Consider the following 26,501-nt stretch of genomic DNA (forward strand, 5'->3'; position numbering starts at 1 on the left):
CATGCAAAAAAGCAAGATTCAAACGTTATTGGCACGTTCCTGCTTGCCCTGAAAAAATTTTCAATTAGGTTGTCAACGCGTGGCCGCCTCATATACAAAGTACGCAACATGGAGGGACGGGCGTTGATTCCGGTCCACACATGCTCGACCACCTTGGTACATTGACACCTGTGATTGGGGATAGTTTAATGCAACTACCTTTTGGCTCAAGCCACCAGGTTCCACTACAACTCCGTTCTAACTAAGCTATGGGCACAGAGCCCTGTCAAGGACCCCAAACAAAAGCCCCAACTTGCGGGCCCACCACAGGAGTAGACGAGACAGCTGAAACTGGTGGCAAAGACTTAAAGCTCGAGTTTAGGTAACAGCAAATGGGCTCTGCCCCGGGTGCCACTATCTCTGACCCAGCTGGCTGGATCGTCTGCATTCAGCCGTAGCAAGAATCCTGTGGCCTATACCTATACAGAGTACTTTTCTTTCTACGGTGTATCGCAGATGCCGTCCGTCAGCACAAGGCGACCGGAACAGGGAAGACTACAGACTTCGCTGGTAGGACCTAGCTGGAGTGGACAAGTTGCCCCAGTTGTCCCGGGCGTTGATATCCAGTGTTTGAGTTGTATGGGACCCCGGCGGGTCTGAGGGACGGGTATCTGGGAAAAGCCCCTCCTCCCCGGCCGGGGGCATGGGAGGAAGACCGTGATCCGACGTCAATGAAGCTACATGATTTGACAGATGTCATGGAGCCCCAAAATTGAATGAGTCGAGCATGGAGATCAAAAGAGTTTCAGCTCGTAATGCAAGACATCACCATTTCCACTCGTTGTCGGAACAAAGCGTCTTCAGGACTGCCGAAGCATGTAGCCGAACAGCAACCACCAAAGTCAAATTGTTTTTTCTTTCCAGCGGAAAGACCATGCCATGTGCTACAAGGATGACCGGACCAATCCTTCGCCAGGAACCCTGCAAGACAAATGCATTATGAAAGGCCTTAGACGGCAGTGAAAAAATTTTCATTGGTAGGGAAGAGTGCCCAGTCAGCACTCTATGCTCGCACGGGGCGACGATCTCGGGCTACTAGTAGCACGTACCAGCAACCCGGACAACAGTGTGCCAGACTCCCCTGCCTGCCACATGCTAACGGACGCAACTAGTGACAGACTAATGCATGGAAGGGTGAGAAAATTCTTCTCTCGGGATTCCATGATCCCTTTCTTTCTCCGCTCGTCTTTCCCCCCTGCAGCTGCTCAGGGATGAATCCCGGCGTGTGATTGGCTGGGAGGGCGCACAGCCACAGCCCGGTTGCCAGTTCATCGATTTGTGGTTCAGGATTCTCCGCGGGCAGCTCCCCATTCGCTCTTCTTCCCCCGTTTAGGCGTAACTCGGGCCCCGTACTCCGTCCGTACGCCGTAATTTCGGTAACGACCGCTGGTTCCATACGTCAAGGATATGCAAGACCACGCCAAAACGGTTTAGTCTGCTAGGAATTCCATTCGGCGCAGCCGTATAGACTTCTTCCACGTCTTTTCTAGAACTTTTCTAATTTTGGGCCGTGCAAAGCCGAGTCCAGGGAAAAACCTTGCAAACCAACTAACTTCCAGACTAGTCCCGGACTACTATCTTCCCTACACCAGTGCAGCCAGCACCTACTCGGATAGGTTGTACTATTTGCTTTTTTTTTTCCCTTCCTTCATCTGTCTTCTTCGCAATCCTGTCTTTCCGACATCCGATAGCAGGCTCATTGATCCGTTGCAACCTGTTTTCCCGGATCTCCTCCCCCCACTTCCTCCCCGATGTCCCACGAGTCACCGGTTTGATTGCAACAAACTTCTCGGGGAATCTACTGGAGGCGATGCCCGATGGAAATCATGGCTCCTACGATCTTCGGTTCCCCGACCGGGCATGACATGGTTCTCGCGTGCATTGATGACGTGAATATCCACCGAGTCTCCATCAGATTATCCATTTCCCTGCCTGTGAGTCTATTTCATCGATGGTAGTTAGATAGAGAGAGATATCAAGACAAGACTTGGAGAGAGTATTGTACGTAGTCGTTGGGTCATCGGCCCGGTCGATCACTAGTGACTGACTCTAGTAATACTGACTACTGAGACACATTGTTATGTTCGGGTACACGGCACCACGGGTCACCCGCATCCACCCACTACTTTACCCTACTTTTCTCTCCGGTCGCAAGGATGCCACAGCCCAAGATTATGCTGATTGGGCATGGACACTACTTACTATGTAGATAACTAACTAACTGACTAACTAACCGAACTACGATCTATTTTCTGCAAGTATGTAGGTACCCAACCGAATCAATGAATTAATCATTCCATGGAAGGTTCTCGACCAAGCGAGCGACCGACCGTTGAACAATACTAAGGAAAAGTGTCTCGTGCCAGCTGGTGACCAATGTCTTAGTGGCAGCTGATCATGACAGCTAACTAACTAACAGTACTAAGATTAATACTGACTTAGTCAATTATGACAATGAATCACCTTATCAATTATTGATGTGAGACATGCCATAGACTAGTGTAGTAGTGTAGTAGCAATTGTTCGAGTCATGATGGGCCAAGATCTATCTGATGATTTGAACCGAGGAAAAGTTACTATTTTTAATTATCCACCATCAGACAGACCTTCACTAAGTGACACATTGTTATCGGGCTTTACTACCCCGCCAGCCACAAGACTGTCTTTTCTTTCTTTGAACTATAGTATAGAGTGTAGTATATTGATATTATACATCTAATCATTCAATATATGCATATACATAGATAGATATTAATACTAAGCCTTTGATCGGACATATGCGCACCAATAATTCCTTCCCAGATACTCAGCCTCCGCCCAACACAAAAATATATTCCTATGCTACTCACTGCATCAGATACTTAGTAGAAGATACTGGTATGTCAACAGTCAACACATCCACCAGTGTTACTACTAGTAGTACTGAGTAATGCACCAAAACAGACCCTTCTAGAATATCCCCAAAACAACCACATACATGACCTACTAACTAACTAGCTAACTAGTCAGCTAGTCAGTAGCACCGAAGAATTTTCAATTTTCATTTTCAATCCTACACGCGCACATGACCCCATCAGCCTGACTCTTAGCATACCATACCACCCTTTGTTGATAACTAACAACCATCTAACTAAGAATGTAGAAACAAGACGGTCGGGTCCAGACTCTCCCACAGCCCGCGCACCCCGGTCGCGACCGGTCGGTCGGTCGGGTCTAGAACCAACAACTTACTTCCCCCCCCACCAATATTCTCAACTGACCAGCACATCAGATTAATTTATCCGCTATCGATAAAAAAAAATCTGATCTTCGCTTAGGATTAATTTTAGTAGTAGGTGTAGTTTGATATCTGATTCTAGATCAAGTCTATTGTTGATTATTGCTATTATTGTTTTTCACTGTATGGATTGCATACGCGATGTTCTGGCTAGCTGAGGAGTGGATAATATCTTGCGTATTATTGTTATTGTTAGTCAGTTAATTGAGTACGAGTACTATGTACGTACATTGTTACTATTATCCGAGAGACCATGTTTTATGTCTTGATGAGGCTATGTATACTCAGGTATATCTCCGACGATGTTCTATTTATAGGTCTCTATCAACAACAAAGTTAATCGTCTACTATCTAGTAGTCGTCAGTATCGGTGCAAATCTGTGGGGTTGTTTTAGTTCTAGTTCAGGTGGTGCGTGTCCCCTTCTCGTATACACTACGTATGACTCTTTTCTACTCCTTCTGGTATGGATGTTCGATGTCGGGAGTGCGAGTCGGTGGATTAAGACGCGTAGGTGTATGCATGTTGCTGTCTGTATTGCTTGTGTTTTGTCTACACGATACCTAGTGGGCATACCAAGTATTACAATATGGAAATGGAAAATTATTGAAGATAATAGGAAACTCCATTTATGTGATCCAGCTCACTTTATCAAGTCAAAACTGATAATTATATCAAGTCGCCGTTGAAGGCGGAATAAATGTAGTAAAACCAACCCGAGATCGTTCATGTGAATCACTCAGTTCGCAGAACTCATGCCGAGTTAGGGTCGGGAGATCCGATCACGGCTTCCTGTAATCGATTCAGTCAGTCACAAGTATCTTTTGCATCAAAGGCATCTCAATAAAATAACTCACCCTGGCATCGTCGTAGAGAGGCGAAATACCGGTCCAGCGTTGGTACTAGTACACCACATTAGTCTTCACTCAATATTCTATAGTCATCTGGAAGAACCTACCTGGTACCATCCCTGGCCAACCAGAACCTCCAGACCAGGAACTGTGTGCCATCCGGCGTCGTTGGCCAGCTGCATCAGCGTCGTCACCGACGGCTTGTATGCCATCTCCACCAGCACGCGAGGCACCTTCTCCACCGACTTGACCATATCAGCATCAATCTCCTGAGCCCGAGCGAACATGTGGCACAGCGTCTCGCGCATGCCCGAATCGATCGGCTTGTCGGCCGGAATCGTGCCAATGGCCACCTTGGGGATGGTATCCAGCGCATCGATCGTGTCGACGATGCGGATGTTGTAGCTGCTGGGGAAAGTCTGAACCATGCTCTCGAGCTTCGCGGGGGATCGCCCAATGATGTAGATCGGGGAGTAGCCCATGTTGTGCAGAGAATAGATGGCGGCGCGAGCGGTGCCACCACCACCAACCACCACGGCGCTGGCGTCTCCGTTGCATCCGTACACACCGGCGTTGCGCAGCGACAGCGTCATGCCCTGCCAATCCGTGTTGTAACCAACCAAGCGAGCCGGCTGGCCCTTACCCTGAGAAACAGGCACAATCGTGTTCACCGCACCGATAATCTCGGCGTCGGGTGCGATCTCGTCCAGTAATGGCATAATGTCCAGCTTCAGAGGGATCGTGACCGAGGCGCCGCCAAAGTTGGGGGAGCGGATGAAGTCCTTGACATCTTCAGCCTTGGCGGTTTCCAAGCGGCTGTACTCGTGAGGCAGACCACTCTGGGCGAACAGGGTGTTGTGGAGAGCAGGGGAACGGGACTGGGAGATGGGTGTGCCAAAAATGGCAAACTTCTTGGGCTGGATCTCTCCCATCAGAGACAAACCCCGGCGGATCTCAGCAGCGGAGAGCTGACCGGGTGCCGCCTTGAACGGAAGGCTGGGGTGGGATACAGGGGTCATGAAGCCGTTCAGGATCCGACTGAGCTGTCCGTTGTCGCCCATGTTGATAGCGATCAAGGGAACATCATGAGCACTGGCAGCCCAGTTCTTGAAGTTCCTCAAGGCGTTGTTGTCGTCCAGGTTCTTGGCAACTCCGACCAGCTTGATCACATCACCGTACTCCAGCGCACGGTTGTAGTACTTCGTCCACGACATGTTACTCCAGGAGAGCTCACCCTTGGGGTCGTGGTGCGACGCAATGATGCGAGAATAGCCCTTCTGCTCCGTGACGGTGCGCAGCATCTCGTCGGGGAAGGCGATCTCCAAATCAACAAACTCGAGTCCAGATCGGAACGCAAGGCGGTAGAGCTCCAAGGCCTCGGCATGGGCGTCGTCAGGGAAGCGACCACCCTGACTCTTGGTGCGAATAGTGAAGATGACAGGGAGGGTGACGTGGCTGCGCAGGAAAGACAGCTGCTCGGCGACGTAGTCGACGGAAGGAATATCACCATCCATCGTCGGATCTTCCAGAAGATCGACACGAAGCTCCACTGCATCGGAGCCGACGCATACCTTCTTCAGAATATCGCTAGCATTACGGAGGTCGGGCAGGGTCAGAGAAACAAAGAACGAGTGTTCCTTGCGCTTGATGGTGCTAAGACTGTCGACCTCTCCGGTAACAGTGCGGAGGAAGCGCTTGAAGTCTTCAGATGCCCGAGCAAGACCGCCAGAGGCAGCAGTCTGGCTGTAGTACTGAATGTTACTGCACTCCTGGAACCAGGGCTTCCGGCGCAGCCAGACTCCCATCATGTCTTCAACATAAGCGGGGCGGGTCTTGTCAATGGAGAGGAAGTCCATGACCTGCTTGATATCCCGCATAATGAGCAGAACGTTACCCTTGGTCTTGTGGTAATCGATGAGCAACTTTCTCGCCTCGGGGATCTCGACGATACCACCACCGCAAGCGAAAACATAGCCAGTTGAGCGCTCCTTCAACGTGCGTTGCAAAAGACTGAGCTCAGCGTCTCTGAACCCCTGCCATCCACGTTGCTTGATGATGTCGGGGATACTCATTCCCTCCGTAGCTTCAAGCTCGGTGTCGAGGTCAAGGAACGGGCGGTTAAGAGTCTTAGCAACCCACTGTCCGCTGGTGGTTTTTCCAGCGCCACGCATGCCGATAATGAAGATGGATGCACTGGACTTCTCAGCTTGCGTGAGAGCCGCAGCTTCGTCTTCCTTCAGCTCCTTACCCTCCAGCTTCACGGAGAACAGCTGCTTCAGCGAGTCCCACCAGCCGGGCCAGGTCTTGCCGACACATTCTCTCTCCAGAATCAGTGTCGACTGAGGAGTGACGAGAGAAAGAACACTGAAGCTGAACGCGACACGGTGGTCGTCGTAGCAGAAAACGCCTCCGGCAGGCTGGCGCAGACTGGTGCGGTCAATGCCATCGATTTCAATGCCGTCGTCATGTTCACGACAGATGACACCGAACTTGGCAAGCTCATCCTTCATGGCCTTGATACGGTTGCATTCCTTAACACGCTGGTTGGCGATTCCGTAAATGCGAGTCGTGTGGTTTGAGCCATCACCGCGTGCGACAGCCGCGAGCACGGAAGCTGTGAGGAAAGCGTCGGTCATAGGTTCCATGTCGACGTTAGGCAGGGGCAGCAAGACACCACCAGGCGCTCCAGTAACAGTGGTAGAGCTATCCGTCTGTTCAACAGTGCAGCCCATGGGACGGAGAACATCGACGGCAAAGCGAGCATCACCCTGGAGGGACTTGGAACCGATGTTGGGCACAGTGCAAGTAGTGCCGGTGATCGCCGCAATGGCCAGAGGGTAGGTAGCCGAAGAGGCATCGCTCTCCACCATGTACTCAGCAGGGTTAACATAGCGGCCCTGAGGAATGTGGTAGGTGTGCTCCTCAGTGGTAGACTTCTTCACATCGATACCGAAAGAGCGCATCATGGCCGTGGTCATGTCGATGTAGGGCTGGGAGATGGGCTTTCCACCCACCAGCTTCAAGGTGACCGGCTCCTTGGCGTACGGAGCGCACATCAGCAACGAGGAGACATACTGGGATGAAACCTTGGCGGCAAGGTTAATCTGACCACCCGCGAATCCACCGGAGGCAGCGATCTTCAGGGGAAGGCTACCCTTTCTCTCCATGTACTCGACCGAGGCACCGTTCGCGGTCAGGGCGTCGACCAAGTCGCCAATCGGTCTCTGCTTCATGCGGTTGTTGCCAGTAAGAACGTTCGAATCCACGTCAGTGGGAGTGGCAAGGGTAGCGACAGTGGTGAGGAATCTGGAAGCGGTACCGGCATTTCCCAGGTACAGAGGGTGGGAAGTGGCCTGAAGGTCGCCTCCCTTGCCATTGACGACGAGCACTTCGCCTTCCTCTTCCCAGGAGAAGGTGCAAGCGCCCAGACGCTCCAGAGCATTGAGCATCACCTCGGTGTCGTCGGAGTGCAGCAGGTTCTTGATACGGCAAGTGCCCGAACCGAGAGCGGCCAAAACCAGAGCACGGTTGGAGATACTCTTGGAGCCCGGAGGAGTGCAGACGACGTTCGAGGAGGTTGCGACGCCGGGGTAGACCTCGATACTGGGAGCCAGAACGACGCTAATGTCTTCATTCGGGACAACGCTGGCGCGCGGTTCGTAAGTGCGTCCAATGGCAGAAAGCAGAACGACCTTCTTCTTGGGGCCGTCGTTCTTCTTGTCCAGAGCCATGTTGAAGAGCAGCTGATCGACGGAGCAGTGCTTTCCTGCGGTGAGCTTCTTGATCCGGGCATCCTTCAGCGAGGTTGGCAGGCCGTAGGCGGAAAGGCACTTCACAATGCGAGCCACGGCAACGCCCTTCAAGATGCCGAGATGGCGGGCCAATTCGGCCTCCTTCACCATACCAATGGCGACACATTCTCCGTGGAGAACCTGAGGGGTCAAGATGGCCTCAATGGCGTGACCAATGGAGTGACCCCAGTTCAGCAAGTTCCGGAGACCACCTTCGCGCTCGTCCGCGGAGACGACGTAAGCCTTGTGTCTAGCAGACGCCAGAATTCTAGCCTTCAAGATATCCTCAATGCCTTCGAAGCGGCGCTGGCCAGGCTGGACTACCCGGCGGACGGCAGACAGTATCGTCTCGGCGTTGTCCTCCAACGCTGTGAATTCCTCCTCGCTGGAGATGGCTGCGGTCTTGATCACCTCCGCCATACCATTGATGAACTCCCGAACCGGGAGCGTCTCCAGGAACTCCAGGTCAATGTAGATCCTCGACGGCTGCCAGATCGCACCGATCAGATTCTTGCCCAATGGTGTGTCAATGGCGGTCTTTCCGCCGATCGAAGAGTCCACCATGGCGAGAAGTGTTGTGGGGACCTGAACATAGCGGACGCCACGCATGTAGGTCGAGGCAACAAAACCGGTCAGATCTCCAATGACACCACCGCCCAGAGCGATGACGACCGTGTCACGACCGCATGGCGGGCTCTGGCTCAACATCCAGTCTTCAATGTCGGCTTTTGTCTGTCTCGACTTGGAGACTTCACCGGGGGCGGCATGGTAGACGAGCAAACGAGGTTTGGGGGAGACGGCGGCAGCAGCCTGTTCGAAGGCCTTCTGGAAGCTGGGGGTATAAAGGGAACCGATGTTGGTGTCGGTGACGAGGACGTAGGTCGTGGAGGACAAGCCGTTGATCAGGTCCTTGGCGACATAATTGCGCCAGAGACCGAAATCAGCGACAATGCTCTCACGACCCAAGATGCTGATCTTCGTGGGTTCGCTCATCGTTCGGAGGATATCAGAAGGAAATGGAGACGTAGTCAACTCGGGAATAAGATGCCAATGTGTCTCTCTAATTCATACTGTGGGGGATTTGCAACCGGTAAGCTTCTGGCAAGTGGGGGTAGAAGGAGGGGGGAAAATGTGACTCGTTCAATTGGGGTAAATGTTTGGGGAGGGGAAGAAATACTTCATGTATATGTATATATACGGCGCAAGGGGGAGAGGGGGAGAGTGTGTGAGGGAGAGGAAGGGAATTGTACCTGAGTAAGAAATGAATCGAAAGGAAGTTCCTCGTCGACAGCGGGGCGCAACTCCGCTTTGACCGGTGAGGAAATATTCAGACTCGAGACGAGATGTGAGCGAGAGGGAGAGAGAGAGAGTTCTTCCAAGATGCCCAGATGGCTGGAAGTTGGGGGCCGGAACCACGAGGGATGGAGGAGGGTGGATGGATGGATGGATGGTTTGTAGTCACTATGAAACTAGTAATCGAGAAGGAAGAGGAAAGAATGGGGGAATTTTTATTGGGTTGGAGGGGAGGGATTATTGTAGAAGGAGATCCACCGGCGGTCGCAATTGGAGTCGTTGACTCACAGTCGCTCTCCTCCGTTACTTTTTTTCTTTTCCTCCCGCTCCGATGTCGTCGCGCCCGTTGGTTTGGCAACTCCGCCTCTCCACCGGAGTTACTCTAGATAGTAGATACTGCCCTGTCTGACATCTGATGAAACTAATTGTGGACCAATCTCACTAGCTACGATCTCCTCGTGTTGCTCAACCTCGATCTTATTATTAACACGAGCTCCCTCGTCTCTCGAAACGTCTTGTCAAGCTGACACTGACACTTCCAGACTCCTTCCATCCTCATTCCGGATCCGTGAATCCTCCTAATGTCTGACACCCCGATCCGGATCCGAACACTTGAGACTTGACTCTATCGCGGTCGCAAATCTTACCGGGCAAAGAATTACTTCCAGCTGGGCGGGATCTACACCTTTATAGTAAATTGATCTGACAAGCTATTCTACTTGGTTGGAAGGAAGGTTTCGTATCCATTCGCGATGCTCGCGAGACCTTTTGATTGCTATACAGATAGTAGTATAGAATGAATGAACCCCAGCAAATATTATCCAATCGAACGCCGGCCCTCCGATCACTTGGCCTCCTTTTTTCTCTTTTCTCTGGCCCTTTTCACAATGTCATAGAGATAAGCATACAAACAACAAGAAGTAAGTAGATAGATAGTTAACGTGGCATTGGCACAAATGGCCCTGGATCGATCATGCGTAATAGACATTCCCTTGCTCTCCGAATCTCTCATGTTCTCGAACATGAATCCCCTTATCTAATACCGTCCATATCCACCTCCTCCACCACCGCCAGAGTTCCGGGACGAATAGTGGTCCCGACCTGAATAACCTCCGCGGCTATACCCACCGCGATGGTCGGATCCCCCGTAGTTGGATGAGCGTCCACGGTACGCGTTGTTGTGGTTGCTACCACCGTAGGATCCTTGCTGCTGATAGTATCCTTGTTGACTACGTCCATAGTAGTCGTAATTGCCCATTTGTTGGTTGTAGGAATCACCACCACCACCACCACCGCCATAGTGCGATCGCTGGTGGTAACCTCCTCCTCCTCCGCGGGGAGGTGGCGGTGGCCCGCGGTTGTAACCACCGCCTCCAGCGTTCGGAGGAACCCATCCAGAAGGCATGCCCGTCGGCGCTCCACCACTGTTACCGGGCGGCATGAACTTGGGGTCCAGATGGGCCGCGAATGGGTTCGGCCGCTCACTGGCATAGTTGATCCGGCCTCCCCGGTGGCCATTGCGAAGCGGAGCTCCTCCATGGAATCGGCCCGAGTGCTGTGCCTTGTTCTTGACGGCCTGGATATCCGCATTGTCCAGGGTCGGGGGTGGCAGCTTGGCGCCCCGAAGGAGCATGGACTTGTGGACGTGCTTGGATTTGGGGATTTCGTAATTGACCCTAAACCATGGATCCGGAACATTAGCTAACTGTAAACAGCACAAAGAAGTAGGAAAGATAACAAGTAACTTACGTGAGAGATCGATCATCATCCAAACTCGGCATCCCGTATTCTTCAAGAGACGATACCAAGGAGCTGTGCGGGATGTACGACTCATTGCGCTCGACCTTACCAGCCAAACCTTCACTGATTCGCTGATTGATGGCGTACTTGGGGGCTCCCTGTTTCTTGGAATAGAAGTTGGCCACCAGATCGTGGTACAGTGGGTGGCTCTCGGAGATCAACAACACATCCCGGCCCACGCAGTTCCGGAGCTTCTCGTCATCAGAGAGAAGAGGGTATTTCTTTTCCATCGCAGCCAGTAGTCGCTTCTCGTCGATGAAGGGAAGTAGAACGACACCCTGCCAAGCAAACTTCTTGCCGTTCAGGTCCACGGGGAAGTCTTCCGGGTAGAAATCGATGATCTCACTATCCGGATCGCTCATCAGATCATGGAAGACTTCAGGGATAGCGTGGTTGGAAGAAGCCGGAAGAACTCCCATCAGCTGTTCGAAGGGCTTGAATGGGGTTCCCTTTTCAAATTGCAACTCCATTTCGCCAATATCCACGAAATCAGCCGCAAATGGCGCATAGTGGTAAGGGTAGTACCACGTCCACGAGGGGCATCCTTGGAAATAGTATCTCAAAACCCAAGCAAGACCCTCGGCATACGCCCGTGCGACCTTGTGGCGGAACTCCTTGTCTTCGGGATCGACGCCAAACTTCTGCTCATAGTACCGATCAGCGTATCCTTCTTCCCACAGGCGGACAGTGTCGGGCGGCAATTCATCGTTTTGAGAGTCGCCCGCGGATGGCTTCTTGGTCGGCGTCGTTGCGGCCTCCTCTGCCACCTCATCCGCCTTTCTCTTACCGAGAACCGAAGGCGAAGTTTGCTCTTCGGTCTTCTCCTCGGAAGGCTCTGGAGCTTCTGACCCGGATTCTTCGGTGTTCTCGGAGGGTTCTTCAGCCTCCGAACCTTTCATGAGCTTGCTCTTCAGGATGGCCGCGGCACTCTTGTTCGCCATGTTAGCCTTATACACCGCACCGCGGTTAGTAACCATGCTGTGAGTCAACTGCCTCGCCTCCCGGGTCAGTTCTCCCCGTTGAGGCGTGATCAGTTCCACGGCATTGGGAGGCGCCGCATCTGCGGCACCCTTAGACCGACCACCGCTAGGATTGCCGGCAGGTGTCTCGTAGGCTTCGTAGTTGGGAGAGCTTTTTCTCCGCTTCCTAGCACCTTCTTCACGCGCTTGTGCTTCCTGCTTGCGGCGCTTCTCGTTGGCAGCCCTCCTCTCCTCGGCCTGTCTACGACGACGGAAAATAGCATCCTCTTGCTTGGCCAGTCCTTGCAGAATAAGCTGGGCCCCCTTGAGGTCAACATGTCCATCCTCGGTCAGGTACCCGCCCATGACGGGGATATTATCACGCCAAATAGCTATCAGAGTGTCGATGCCATTTTCACGGATATCTAAGGAGGGTAAGTGAGGAAGGAAATCATTTCCTACGAAGAAACACATGAAGACCCAGTCATCCAGAGCACGTTCCAAGTCGAAGGGAAACGGTTGTTGCGGAACGTACAGTTCCGCAGCAAGGTATTCCCGAAGGATTGACACATTGAGCCAAATGAAGGGCTTGAGTGAGGTTCCTTTACCCTTCTCATCGAACTCTCCATTCTTCTCCTTTGCCTGACCTTTGCATTCCTCCGCCTTGTGGCCTGCCTGTCCACATAGCCGGCATGTCCGAGCCCTTGACTCCTGGAAGAAGACATCCTCACGTAGGACCCGGAAATAGGGCTCATGAGTCGCAAGACCCAACATGATCAAATCGGCATCCAATCCATAGATGACGTGGCGGGTGTTGGGGTCGTGCTCTGGCGACGCGCGCTGTGACCGGACGAACTCCATGATCTTGTGTTCACCTTCACCCGGAACTGTCGCATCCGAAATGATGATTTTAAGCTGCTTGAGTCAGTAAGATATACAACAAGAACTAGACCAGGAGACGAACCTTTTCCCAAGCGGGGTCGGTATTGAGCTTGTAAGCAATCCAGTAGCGCAAAGCTGCCGCGAGAATATCCATGAAAGGCGTTCCCGGGGTAATGACATTGCTATCCCACGTCTTCTGGATGACCTGTTCCTGCATATCCTCGTCTTCCTTCTTGCCGTTTTGCCTCTCAAGCATTTTGCGGAATTCTTCCTTCTTCTCATCTGCCTCTCTGGCTTCCTGAGCAGAGCGGAACCGACGGGCTCGTTGTTGGTTCATCTTTGCGCGTGGCGCGACACCATCTAGTTTAGGCGAAAAGCATGAGTTAGTCTAACAGTTTGATCAAAGTAGGCGACGCGATAAGAGTTACAACATACCGACAGCAATCATCAGAAGCTTCCTCGGGCGGACCATGTTCACCACACGGTCGGTGTATTTGAAGATCTCCAGCATCATCTCCTGCTCGTTCGACGGTGGCGGCTTTCCTTCCGGATGAGTACATGGGTGAACGATACCGTTCATATCCAGGTACAAATTATCCATCTCATCTCCATTGGGATTGGGACGCGTGGTGTCCACGGGAACCTCTTCGCCGTTGATTTCTTGCGGAAACTCCTCGATAACGGGGGAGATGATCTTAGGATACTTGTTGGAAAGCCATCTGAAAAGCGCTGGGACACCCATGATTGCTAGTAGAATTTGACAAAGAGTGTATAAAGATGTTTGTACAGATTATACGGAGTAGATCTATCGATTTAAGCCAGGTTCGCTGATGCGCTGCATCGGCTATCTCAACGTCTCCGAGTCTGCAGGAATGACCCGTAAATGATTACTTCCGTAGAAGGGTATAGGGTGTAGGGGAAAGGGAAACTCGCGATCCCACACTGTGGGAATGACTAGGAGTAAAAGGCTGACCCTCTCGAGAGGTGAGGGGGAATGATGAAGGCGTGGAAGTCTCTGCGATCGCAATGGCCGGTCGACTTGCCCGACCATGAAATCCGAGATCTCGGCGCTTCTTTTGTCGCGGTTCCGGCAGAACTTCCCCTTCTAGACACTAGACTCAAAGCAGCAAAGTACGTAGTCAGCGGGCCCCCCAAACACCTGACCAATGACCAGTCGGGACACAGCAGTACAGCATTGTTGGCTCTAATTCTTTTGAGTTAGGTATCGTTGCGGCTTATTTGGCTACTACTAACTCCATACTGCGGACTACTGGCACTATCCCGTGTGCTCTCATCATAATCACCACCACCCATTGCTGCCGCTGCAGCTTCGGAGAGAACAACTCAGCTGGCTGATCCACTCGCTTCTCTCCTCTCTCCCCACACCTCCGTGAATTCAATGCCTATAACTTGCTACGCCCCCGGCCGGCGGTGACCATGAAATTACGAGCTACCAGTTGCGATGTTCCGAATCCTCGAGTCGCAGGCGCCGGCCAAACAAACGGCCACCGACACAATTAATACTCTGACTGGTCGGCTTCAGAGTGCAACTTTACTAGAAGATCGACGGGCAGCTATACAAGGATTGAGAAGCTTTGCAAAGTCCTTTCCTGCCTCCGTTGCTTCGGGCGCACTACGCCCGTTGATCAACAGCCTCAAAGATGATCGTGAAGATGTGGATACGTTGAAGGTGGTCTTGGAGACCTTGTTGATGTTGTTTACCCCGGACGAGAATAGTGTTGGTGGCCTCTTCAGCCGAGTTTGTCGCATCCCCTGCTGACATGCGCTGTCTAGCCCGAAGCTTCAGACGAAATCGCTCTTTGGCTGTCCGATGAATTTACGCAGGTTTGTACATGTTACTGGCCGAGACATGCACTTGCTGACCGGGCAAAAAGCGTCAAGACAATATTACTGCGCTCCTTGACCTCCTGGATACTCGTGACTTTTACTCTCGCTTGTATGCCCTGCAGTTGATGTTCCAGATCTCGAGCGCACGGCCAGAAAGAACACAAGAATGTATCCTGACGGCGCCGTTGGGTATACCGAGGCTGGTCAGTGCACTGGGAGATGCTAGAGAGCCGGTGCGCAATGGTATGTTGAGCTTCACCCCCAGCGCGGAAGCGCGGTGTGCTACTGTTGCTAATTACGACTGTGCATCGAATAGAAGCTTTAATTCTCCTGATCGCTCTCACTCCGGCCTCCGAAGAGTTTCAAAAGCTCGTCGCATTCGAAAACGCGTTTGACCTTATCTTCTCCTTGATAGAAGCTGAAGGTGCTTTGACTCACGGATCGGAAGTGGTTGAAGACTGCCTTTCCTTACTCGCGAACCTTCTGAGGCTCAACATCTCCAACCAGTCATATTTTCGGGAGACGGGCTGTGTCAAGAGGCTAGCAAAGCTTCTCGCGGATGTCAACCAGGACCAGGACTCGGAAGAGCCCACCCCACAATGGGCTCTCGCACATCGGGATAAGAACCTTTGGGGACTTTTGGTTATCGTCCAGCTGTTTTTAATCAAAGGAGGGGTCAACACTCCTGCCAACCAGACAGCGTTCTGGAACAATGGTGTCATGGAACAAGTCCTAAACACCGCTTTCGGTCAAAGATTCAATGTCAATGTGACATCTAAGGTAGGAGACACTAATCGCCTATAAAGTTAATGCTAATTGTGCTAGGCTCTTGCGACATGCGCCGACTTAATACGTAGCAATAAGCCCTTGCAGGAGCGTTTTGGAGACGTTGAGGTAATTTGGGGCTCGAGTCCTACTCCGAATGCTGTCAATGGGGATTCGACACATCAAGAGCTCCAGCGGATCAATGTTATCGAAGCGTTGCTGAAATTGACTCTCGAGCCTGCTCCATTGTCGCTTCTTGATGCACGACTTGCCGCTTGCGAATGTATCAAGGCATTCTTCGCAAACCACACCGGGATCCGTGTCCACGTGCTAGGAAGAGCGATCCAAGGCCATATTAGCGGAGAAGACCAGATCCCCAATATCCTAACTGTCCTGTTGATGCCGCCAGAAGCTCGGGGAAATGCCGACCCCTACCAAACCTGGATGGCATCTGTCTTGATGTACCAACTGCTGTTCGAGAACGCTGAAGCCAAATCAATCGCCATGGGTGTGACTGAGGGGGATGCTGAACAGGGTGAAGAAGTCGTTACCTGCATCCAGACGATAGTAGGCAACTTGATCACCGGTATTCAAAGAAGTGATGATGAAAGAATCACCCTTGGATATTTGATGCTGCTCTGTGGTTGGCTCTTCGAAGAACCGGATGCTGTGAATGACTTGTTGGGCGAGGGAAGCAGCATACAGACTTTGCTGCAAGAAATCAAGCACCGCGGAGCCACTTACGTACTCGTTCCAGGTCTTTGCACCATTCTACTCGGAATTATATACGAATTCTCCTCAAAGGATTCGCCCATACCGCGGAAGACTCTGCATAAGTTGTTGATCGAGCAGCTAGGACGAGAACAATACATTGACCGGATCACCCGGTTCAGAGAGGATCCTCTGGTACGTGACTTTGAGGTCCTACCACAGACTGTTGGGGCACAATACGACGGTGGCCTTCCGGAAATCTACTTCGACAGGACCTTTGTTGAATTTCTCAAAGACAATTTCAGCCGCTTGCTACGTGCGATTGACCGTGAACCCGAGATCGAGATCTCAGTGATCACCAATGGCGTTGAAAGAGGAGTTTCTCGCGAACTTGTGGACTCACTTCGGGCAGAACTAGAAGAAAAGGGCGCTTTGTCACAGAAGCTGGAGTCGGATCTGCTTGCTCTGCAATCCAAGCTCGATCACGAGCAGGCTGAACACCGAAAGACGAGAGACGCCACCATATTAGAGTCTTCTAAACTGCAGCAGATCTGTGAATCATTGAAGCGGAGTCACGAACAAGAACTGAATGTCTTAAAGGAGCAGCAGAAGCACGCTCAAAATGTGCTCTTGAAACAGCATGGCGAACAGTTACGAGCCATTGATCGACAGCTGAAGGAAACATCTGCAGACCATGAGAGGAGAAGTCTCCAAGTAAAAAAGCATCATGAAGCCGAGGTGGCTGACCTGCAGAAAAAGATTCGTTCGCTCGAATCTGATCTCAACCGCGGCAAGGAGCAATCCTCTGCTGAGATTGCTGACCTGAAGACTACTATCCAGATCTTGAAGTCGGAGGCGGAAAAGATAAAGGGACAGCATGTGGCGGAGGTTCTGGAACTTAACACCACAATTCAGAATCTTCAGTCAGCACTCGACACTGTTAAGGGACACCATGAGGCCAAGCTCTCTGAGTTGAACACCACAATCCAGAAGTTGCAGTCAGAGCTTGAGACAGGCAGAGGACAACATACTACCGAAGTCTCTGGTCTGAACAAGACAATCGAGGAGCTCAAGTCGCAGATGGATGCCAGTCAAGAGAAACATGAGTCTGAGGTCTCCGACCTCAACAAGACAATCCAGAAGTTACAGTCGGAGCTCGATGCTAGCAACGGACAGAGTGCGGCAGAGGTTTCTGACCTGAAGAAGACAATCGAGACGCTGCAGTCGGAGCTTGACGCTAGCAACGGACAGAGTGCAGCAGAGGTTTCTGACCTGAAGAAGACAATCGAGACGCTGCAGTCGGAGCTTGACGCCAGCAGTGGCCAGAGCGCGGCAGAGGTTTCTGATCTGAAGAAGACGATCGAGAGCCTTCAAGCCGAGCTGGAGGCTGGCAAAGGAAAGCAGGCAACTGAAGTAACCAGCTTCCAAGAAACCATCAAGACGCTTAAGTCTGAAATGGACGCCGCCAAAAAGCAGCATGAGACCGAGGTTGCGGAGCTCAAGTCCGCGTCCAAGGCCTTACAATCGGAACTGGACACTGCTAAGGAGAAGGCTACGAAAGAACTACAGTCTACACGCGATGAGCTGTCCTCTAAGTGCACTGCCTCGGAGAAGCGAGCCGAGAAGGCCGAAAGTGAGGTAAAAAAGGCTGAGGAGGCAGCACGCAAGGCTACCCAAGCGCTTGAAGAGGCCCGGAAACAGCTCGAGAAGGCCGAAGCGGAGGCCAAGGAGAAAGAGGAAGCTCGCAAGGCGGCACAGTCTGAGCTTGAGGATTTGCTGATCGTGTTCGGAGATCTGGAGGCGAAGAGAAATGAGGACAAGGTAAGTCCACTGGCCCTAACCCAATGACTATGCAGATGACTCATACTGTTCCATAGCAACGTTTGAAGGATCTCGGTCAAGAAGTGTCCGAAGCTGAAGATGATGAGGAGGAGGAAGAGGACGAGGATGAGGACGAGGAGGAAGCCTAATGGAAATACCAATATTGGTGGCCCTTGCATGAGGCGCAGGGCGTAGGGCGTAGGGCGTAGCAGCCATGAGTTGCGACAGCCCTGAATTGCATTCCAATGACAAAGAAAGCATGAGTGAGTCAGAGCCATGGGAGGTTAGTCCCAATTTGTACATCAAAGATGGGATTCAGCCTTGTGACTAGCGTAGTAGCCATTGTACAGTGTACCTGAGCCAAACTATTCCATATTTAGAGATGTTTATGAATCCGCATTGAAAGAGGGACAGTCACACCGGCTGATGTCGGCGGTAGGCGAAGCGGGCGCTGATTGGCCAGCGGAGACAAAAAATGGTGCGCGGGGTGAGTCAAAACGATTCTGCCGCTTGTGCGCAACCTTCAATCGGGCTTTAAATCTACCCCGCGGATCCCTCGCTGGAAGATCGCAAGTCGACAGATTTCCTCCTTGTCACCTCCTCTCCCCTTCCCCGCTCGCCCGTCATGTCCATTGATTTTCCCCGCGAGGAGGAGGCCATCCTCCAGAGGTGGAGGGAGATCAACGCCTTCCGCAGGCAGGTTGAGCTCTCCGAAGGTCGTAAACCATACACCTTCTACGATGGCCCTCCGTTCGCTACCGGTCTGCCTCACTATGGTCACTTGTTGGCCTCGACCATCAAGGATATCATTCCCCGTTATTGGTCTATGAAGGGTCACTATGTCGAGCGTCGCTTTGGCTGGGATACCCATGGTGTACCCATCGAGTACGAGATCGACAAGAAGCTGGGCATGTCGGGTCTTGAGGCCGTCGAGAAAATTGGTATTGAGAAGTACAACGAGGAGTGCAGAGCCATTGTCATGAGATTTGCTTCGGAATGGCGTCAAACTATCGAGAGACTGGGCCGTTGGATCGACTTTGACAATGACTACAAGGTAGACAGGCCCATCATCTTATACCCCTCGGTCTCTACATATGCTGACCATGCACTATAGACCATGAACGTGAGCTTCATGGAATCAGTGTGGTGGGTCTTCAAGCAGCTGTTCGACAAGGACCTTGTCTACAGAGGCTACCGCGTCATGCCTTACTCGACCGCCCTCAACACCCCCCTCAGTAACTTCGAGGCTCAACAAAACTACAAGGATGTGCAAGACCCTGCCGTCGTCGTCACTTTCCCCCTCGTCCACGAGCCCGAGACTTCCCTTCTTGCATGGACGACCACCCCATGGACCCTGCCCTCGAACATTGCCCTCGCGGTCAACCCCACCTTCGAATACATCAAGATCCTCGACGAGGCATCTGGAAAGCACTACATCCTGCTCGAGTCTCTGCTCCGGACGCTGTACAAGGACCCCAAGAAGGCCAAGTTCAAGATCGTCGACCGCTTTAAGGGTGCTACCATGAAGGACTGGAAGTACCAGCCCCTCTTCGATTACTTCTACGAAGAGTTCAAGGAGCACGGTTTCCGGGTCCTTAACGCCGAGTACGTTACTGCTGAGGACGGTACCGGTATCGTCCACCAGGCTCCCGCCTTTGGTGAGGACGATTACAGAGTTGGCATGGAGAACGGCGTCATCAGTGAGAGCCGTCTTCCCCCTAACCCTGTTGACGAAAAGGGTTGCTACACAGCCGAAGTGAAGGACTTCGAGGGCCAACACGTCAAGGCTGCCGACAGGGGCATCATCAAGCACCTGAAGGCTGCTGGACGCCTGGTTGTCGACAGCCAGATTACTCACAGCTACCCCTTCTGCTGGCGTTCTGACACTCCCTTGATCTACCGGGCCGTGCCGGCTTGGTTCGTCAAGATCGGCCCTATCATCCCTCAGATGCTCCAGGGCATTGACGACTCCCACTGGGTGCCGAGCTTCGTCAAGGAGAGACGCTTCTCCAGCTGGATCCAGAATGCTCGCGACTGGAATATCTCGAGAAACCGTTTCTGGGGTACTCCTCTGCCCTTGTGGGTGAGCGATGACTTCAAGGAGGTTGTCGCCGTCGGTAGTGCCGAGGAACTCAAGCAGCTTAGTGGTTACGAGGGTGAACTCACCGACCTGCACCGCGACAAGGTCGACAAGATCACCATCCCCAGCAAGCAGGGCAAGGGCGTCCTTCGCCGTGTTAGCGAGGTGTTTGATTGCTGGTTTGAGTCTGGCAGCATGCCTTATGCATCCCAGCACTATCCCTTTGAGAACAAGGAACAGTTCGAGAACAGCTTCCCCGGTGACTTCATCGCGGAGGGTCTTGACCAGACTCGTGGTTGGTTCTACACCCTGACTGTGCTTGGTACCCACCTCTTTGGCAAGCTTCCTTTCAAGAACTGTGTCGTCAACGGCATTGTTCTCGCAGAGGATGGAAAGAAGATGTCCAAGAGACTTAAGAACTACCCTGATCCCTCCCTCGTCATGGAGCGTTACGGTTCTGATGCTCTTCGCCTCTACTTGATCAACTCTCCAGTTGTGCGCGCTGAGCCCCTTCGGTTCAAGGAGTCGGGCGTCAAGGAGATTGTCGCCAAGGTTCTTCTTCCCCTCTGGAACAGCTACAAGTTCTTCGAGGGTCAAGCCGCTCTGTTCAAGAAGACCCAGGGCTTCGATTACACCTTTGATCCTAAGGCGGAGGCTACTAACACCAACGTCATGGACCGCTGGATCCTGGCCAGTTGCCAGAGTCTTCTCAAGTTCGTCAACGAGGAGATGGCCGGATACCGTCTGTACACTGTCGTTCCTCGCCTGCTTGAGTTGATCGACAACACCACCAACTGGTACATTCGTTTCAACCGCAGACGTCTCAAGGGTGAGAACGGTGTCGATGATACCCAGCATGCCCTGAACACCCTCTTCGAGGTCCTGTACACCCTGGTCCGGGGCCTGGCTCCCTTCACTCCTTTCCTTACCGACACCATCTACCTGAAGCTTCTCCCTCACATCCCCGAGGCGCTCCGTAGCGAGGACAGCCGCAGTGTCCACTTCCTTCCCTTCCCCGAGGTTCGGGAAGAGCTTTTCGATGAGGTTGTCGAGAGGCGCGTGGCCCGGATGCAGAAGGTCATTGATATGGCTCGTATCTCCCGTGAACGTCGGAACATTGGTCTGAAGACGCCGCTGAAGACTCTCGTTGTCATCCACCAGGACCAGCAGTACCTGGACGATGTGAAGTCCCTGCAGGGATACATCCTCGAGGAGCTGAACGTTCTTGAGCTTGTCCTGTCCTCGGACGAGGAGAAGTACAACGTCCAGTACAGTGTGACCGCCGACTGGCCTACGTTGGGCAAGAAGCTGAAGAAGGAGGTCCAGAAGGTCAAGAAGGCCTTGCCCTCTCTGACCAGCGAGGACGTGAAGAAGTTCGTCGCCGACAAGAAGATGCTTGTTGACGGCATCGAGCTTGTTGAAGGTGATCTGGTCGTGAAGCGTGGAATGAAGGAGGACAGCGCGTCCGCCAACATGGAACCCAACACGGATAGCGACTTGCTGACCATCCTGGACGCTAACCTGTACCCCGAGTTGGCCGAGCAAGGGTTGGGCCGTGAGATCATCAACCGTCTGCAGCGTCTTCGTAAGAAGGCGGGTCTTGTTCCCACTGATGATGTGAAGATGGAGTATGCCGTCCTGTCGGATCCCGAGGATGTGGGCATCAACAAGGCGTTTGAGACGCAAGCCAAGGCCATCGAAAAGGTTGTGCGCAGACCGCTCGACCGCTACGAGCTTGTGGACGGCAAGGTGCCCAGCGGAGAGGAGCCGGGAATGATCATCCAAGAAGAGCAAGAAGTACAAAAGGCCACTTTCCTGTTGCGTCTGCTCAAGTTGTAGAGGTTTGATCAATTCACACAGATAAGATTTTGATAGCTTAGACCATACAATCCCCGCTAGTTACGATGTTTGACATTTCTTTTTGTTTAGTTGATGAATGAATAAAATTACACACGTTCATGATAATAAGTTTTTACATATACCTGTAGAGACCTTTCCTATACAGACACCGCCATACATGCTAGTAGAAGCCAAACAGCCCAATGCGCCTAAACCATGTAGTTCTCCTGCAACCCATCGTCCACCATTAAACTTTCTTCGAGGCCGCCTGTCAAGCGTGAATTAGCCATGTTACAGGTGAAGTCATCCCGGAGATGCGGGTTTTCTTCCTACCAGAAAGCAGTCCTTGAGCTTCATGAACTCCTTGGCGCACATGTCCTTTTGCACGGCATTGTAGTCCGCAACGACGCATTTGCCATACGCAGCGGCCTGAAAGCCCAAAGCCCGTCTGTCAGCTGGATCGAGCAGATTCGGTGATTCATATCATATCATACCTCGACCGAGCACTTCGAGGCAGCCTTTGCAAACTTCTCAATGGGTCTTGTCTTTGTGGACGGCATCTTGCTCAGTGTCTTTGCCACACAGAGAGTTAAAGACTTATGTACTATCTACAGGTGATTGATTGTTCTTCTATCCAAAGCGTGACTGTTGGACCAGCTCCCGTTACATAATCTCATCACATGACCCAGCACATTCCCATCGCCGGCGCGACACGAAAAGCAAAAGCAAAGCAAAAACAACTTGGCTTTTTGACTGATAAAAAGTCAATGCCTTGTCGCCCGGCCGTGCCATTGGGTCCCACCGGTCCATTTGGGGATCTCTCTTGCGGTCTAACTTGACTTTAGCTTGACTTTGCGGCCTGGAGCACTGTGGGCCTCTGACAACCCACCTAGCAACACCACCCCCGACCGTGTGTGTGTGTTCGTGCCTGTTCCGCGATGCTTAATGATTCCCTGTTCCGTCTCCATGAGCCATATGCGAAAAACGCGCCTTAGTTCGCGGACAGTTCGATGCCTCCCGTTCCCCTTCAGCGAAGACCTTTGTCCCATGAAGACCCGGCGCTCACCGATGAAGGTATACTCTGTCGCATTACTAGCCCCCCTCCACACTTCTTCATAGTCCTGTTTACTTTTGCGAAATGCTGATTGCTTATTGTTCAACACAGATGTCGGCCTCCTCTACCAAGTCATTACCCGTGCGGAGAGGGATCCAGAAGTCGAACGACTCCCGTACCGTGTGCTATTCAAGGCCTACGACGAGGTTATTGCCGAACATGGCGTCGACGCGGATCCAGGCTATGCCTGTATGCGCTTCTTGCTCAAAATGGGAAGCAAACATGTCGTAGGAGAGTCGCTCTTCGACAAATTCGAAAACCTACTCGAACGAATGGGCATTGTCATTGAATTCGGCGGCGAGGATGATACCTACGATGAGACGTACCCGGACAGTGTACCCTCCATCGAAAGCAGGCCTAGGCGAAGGATACGCGACACCCGGGAGGACTCAACGCAGCCACAGCCACAAAAACAACTACAGACACCTCTGCGAAGGCGGGCGTCCTTCAATTCCATGTACGATGTTGGCGACGATCCCACTCAGAGAAGCTTCATCAACCGCCCAAGCTCACGGTCGTCCATGTCGCGAATACAAGTTGGGAAGCCTGAGTATCCGTTCACGAAGCCGTCGCCGTCCCCGAAGCATGCGCGGGTCTCTCCAGAAGCGGAGTCCCCCGACAGAACTCAATTGATGGCTCAATTTATCGAAGTGGGTCGCCGGCTCATGAGTCGGATGGACTTTCTGGCTGCGCAATCGTCGTCTGCTCAGCCGCCGCCGGCTGACGAGAAGCCTCTTCCCAATGGACTATATGCCCGGTCTGCCGTCGACCGCGATCGCTCAGAGAGAATAGCGGAAGCCTCACGAGCCCGGCGCTCGAAAACATCCTCAAATGGCTCCGATGAAGAGGGAGAGCAATCATCTTCAGTGTCCTCCAGTGACGATAGCATTAGTCCCCTCGAACGGCCAGAGATGCCACCGGAAATGCTATATAGGCCATCGCTTTCGGATCTGCTGCGGGATGCATCGACTTTCAATATGTACCGCCAACGGGCCATCAACCGTCGACTTCTCACGCAGTGGGTTAAGAGGGCGATACAGGCCAGACAGAGCCACCATAATATGGAGATGGTCGCCGTAAATCGAGACCGAAACACCTTGCTTCGACAGGCGTTTCAAACGTGGCATACCATCATCCGCGACAGACGGCAGGAAGAGCGAACGGAGAGATTCTTCAAACATCTGGAAGAGCGCGCGGGACGGGCTCGGGATCTCTTTCTCCTCACCAAGGCGTTCTCTCACTGGGCGCAACTGACTGCAGAGGAACTTGCTCGGACATCTGCAGCTCGGCGACATATCCTTAGCGTCAAGTACTTCCATGCATGGCGTGAGATCACCGCAGTCAATGAGATGAAAGCCCAGCGCTTCGCTCTGCGAAAACCTTTTGCCGCCTGGCTAAAAAGGACCAGAGAGGTCAAACAGGCGGAAGAGAAGGCGCTCGTTATCAGTAGGGAGAAGTCGAAACACACATTCTATTGGCAGTGGTTCTGGAGCTTCTGCGAACAGCGTGCCCCTCAGTGGTACGACTATTGCCTCAAGAGACGCTCTCTGTTGTACTGGTTGCGCAAGTTTCGAACCAACAGGGAGTGCATTCATGAGATTGATGCCCGCAATAAGCAACATGCTGTGGGATCGGTAATGCAACTATGGCATGAAAGGACTCAAGGTGTCATTGCGAGGGAGCAACAAGTAGCACTGACGGAGCGCCGCAAGATTCTGGAGGAGAAGCTGATAGAATGGAGGGCTCAAGCTCATTTAGCCCCGGTTGCTAACCATGTTACAAAAATGGTGGACACACATATCCTTCAAGCGGCGTACTCACAGTGGGTGCATCGCGCTCAAATGCTGAAGCAGGCACGGGAGATGGATCGGCAACGGATTATACGCAATGCGTGGACAACGTGGAATGATCAGCTTCGCTGTCAGGCTCTCTATGCCCGAATTGAGGAGCGTATCAAGCTCGAAGCGATGTACAAATGGATTTTAGCAGAGAGATATCGTCTCATGCAGCGCATTAGGGAACAGCGCATCAAGCGGGAAGTCTTCTCGGTCTTTGTGACTAACGTTCGGAGGACTTATGCCGAATTGCTTGACCGTGCGGAGGTATTTGAGGAGCAACGAAACGAAGACTTGCTCCGATCCAAGCTGGAACGCTGGCGGTATCAGCTGTCATTGCAACGCGAGAGGGAGATAGTTGCCTCTGAGTTCTACGCTCCACGCTTAGCGCAGGAATCGCTTGTGGCCTGGCGTTCGAAGTATCAGCATGTGGTCAAGATAGAGGGATGGGCTAATACCGCCAGATACTACTTCCTGGCTACCAAGTTCACTAAGAAATGGCGTGTCGCGACAGTTGAATCTGCCAAGAAGCGCCGCCAACAAGCGTATATCCAGACTCGAAGGAAGATCAAGATCAATCTGGCATCGAAAGCTCTATCCCATTGGCACTCCAGATCCTTACATATGGCAGGTCTGGAGCAGCAAGCCCTGCAATTCTCACGGCAACACTGCTTGGCAATGGCGTCCGAGCTTGTACCTCGATGGCAAGAGAAAACCTTCAATCGCCTCCAGGACTGCGATGCGGCCGATGATCATTATGCGCGCCAAATTGTTGGCGAACAATTGACGCGCTGGGTCGAGGCCTTGCTTGTGTATCAGCGCCAGGAGCAACAAGCAAATAACATGAATCGGGAGCATGTCCTCGGCCAGGCCAATATCCAATTGCGGAAGCTCAGCTTCCGTGTCTTCCAGGTCAAGAGCTTCTCCGAGACCGCCGAGGCGATGAAGGAACGAAACCTAAGGAAGCACTGTCGAAGCATGTTCCGTAGCTGGCTGGAGAAAGCACGCGTGAAGTCCGAGTCGAGGGATTTACCAGGGCCTCTGATAAGTCCGACGAGAAACTATGATGGAGCGACCTTCGAAGCCGAGCCGAACCGACGCATTTTCGATCCTTGGTATCAAACCACTACTCCCTTTAAGACCAACGACCTAGCTGTGGCCGCGAACAGCCAAATTCAATTGGCCTCGACTACGCCGTTGGCGACACCAAACTTCCTCACCTCGCCGTCCAAACGAGCCGCCAGAGCGCGGGCCATGGCGCAGGTTTCCACTACTCCTGCGACGCCCTCTTACACTCCATTTGCCAGTCGACTTTTGCGCGTCGGTACTGTTCTGCCTCGAACCGACTCGACTAGACGCCGTACTGGACGAGCGAGCGCACTGGGCACTAGCGTCCGGTTCGTGGATGAAGAACCGGGGTCTCCTTCTGATGGCAGAAGATCATCGGGTCGACGGACGTGAAACCCTTCCGGGTTATACTTGTATAGGACTTTATGTACATTTTGTTCTGGTTCCCTTTGTCTATTTTGGGGTTTTGGATGGTGCAGCTTTTTGGGGCGAAGGTTATGATAGATACCCTTTTTGCATGGCAGGTATTG

The 26,501-nt window shown here is 52.5% G+C and overlaps 5 protein-coding genes across 5 annotated transcripts; 3 read left to right on the forward strand and 2 right to left on the reverse strand.

Annotated features, from left to right (window-relative positions):
* Positions 1 to 4,067: 4,067 nt before the first annotated feature.
* AtWU_08560 (pentafunctional protein ARO1) lies at positions 4,068 to 8,949 on the reverse strand (the record flags this gene model as incomplete). The annotated part of the gene is made up of 3 exons (XM_035503668.1): positions 4,068 to 4,106; positions 4,172 to 4,216; positions 4,273 to 8,949. The coding sequence occupies 3 exons, from the start codon at positions 8,947 to 8,949 to the stop codon at positions 4,068 to 4,070; spliced, it is 4,761 nt and encodes a 1,586-aa protein (XP_035359561.1).
* Positions 8,950 to 10,285: 1,336 nt separating this feature from the next.
* rat1 (5'->3' exoribonculease Dhp1) lies at positions 10,286 to 13,632 on the reverse strand (the record flags this gene model as incomplete). Its single annotated transcript, XM_035503669.1, has 4 exons — positions 10,286 to 10,925; positions 10,999 to 12,923; positions 12,973 to 13,250; positions 13,326 to 13,632. The coding sequence occupies 4 exons, from the start codon at positions 13,630 to 13,632 to the stop codon at positions 10,286 to 10,288; spliced, it is 3,150 nt and encodes a 1,049-aa protein (XP_035359562.1).
* A 720-nt stretch (positions 13,633 to 14,352) lies between these two features.
* On the forward strand, positions 14,353 to 18,184 carry AtWU_08562 (putative intracellular protein transport protein (UsoA); the record flags this gene model as incomplete). The annotated part of the gene is made up of 6 exons (XM_035503670.1): positions 14,353 to 14,628; positions 14,685 to 14,735; positions 14,786 to 14,981; positions 15,055 to 15,518; positions 15,564 to 18,035; positions 18,092 to 18,184. 6 exons carry the CDS (start codon positions 14,353 to 14,355, stop codon positions 18,182 to 18,184), a joined length of 3,552 nt encoding a protein of 1,183 aa, XP_035359563.1.
* Positions 18,185 to 18,660: 476 nt separating this feature from the next.
* On the forward strand, positions 18,661 to 21,954 carry AtWU_08563 (isoleucine--tRNA ligase ILS1; the record flags this gene model as incomplete). Its single annotated transcript, XM_035503671.1, has 2 exons — positions 18,661 to 19,089; positions 19,150 to 21,954. The coding sequence occupies 2 exons, from the start codon at positions 18,661 to 18,663 to the stop codon at positions 21,952 to 21,954; spliced, it is 3,234 nt and encodes a 1,077-aa protein (XP_035359564.1).
* A 1,010-nt stretch (positions 21,955 to 22,964) lies between these two features.
* AtWU_08564 (Sfi1 family protein) lies at positions 22,965 to 26,364 on the forward strand (the record flags this gene model as incomplete). Its single annotated transcript, XM_035503672.1, has 2 exons — positions 22,965 to 23,028; positions 23,120 to 26,364. 2 exons carry the CDS (start codon positions 22,965 to 22,967, stop codon positions 26,362 to 26,364), a joined length of 3,309 nt encoding a protein of 1,102 aa, XP_035359565.1.
* Positions 26,365 to 26,501: the final 137 nt, after the last annotated feature.

This window comes from Aspergillus tubingensis, assembly GCF_013340325.1.
Source record: "Aspergillus tubingensis WU-2223L DNA, scaffold_9, whole genome shotgun sequence".
In the NCBI taxonomy this organism is placed as follows: Eukaryota; Fungi; Ascomycota; class Eurotiomycetes; order Eurotiales; family Aspergillaceae; genus Aspergillus; species Aspergillus tubingensis.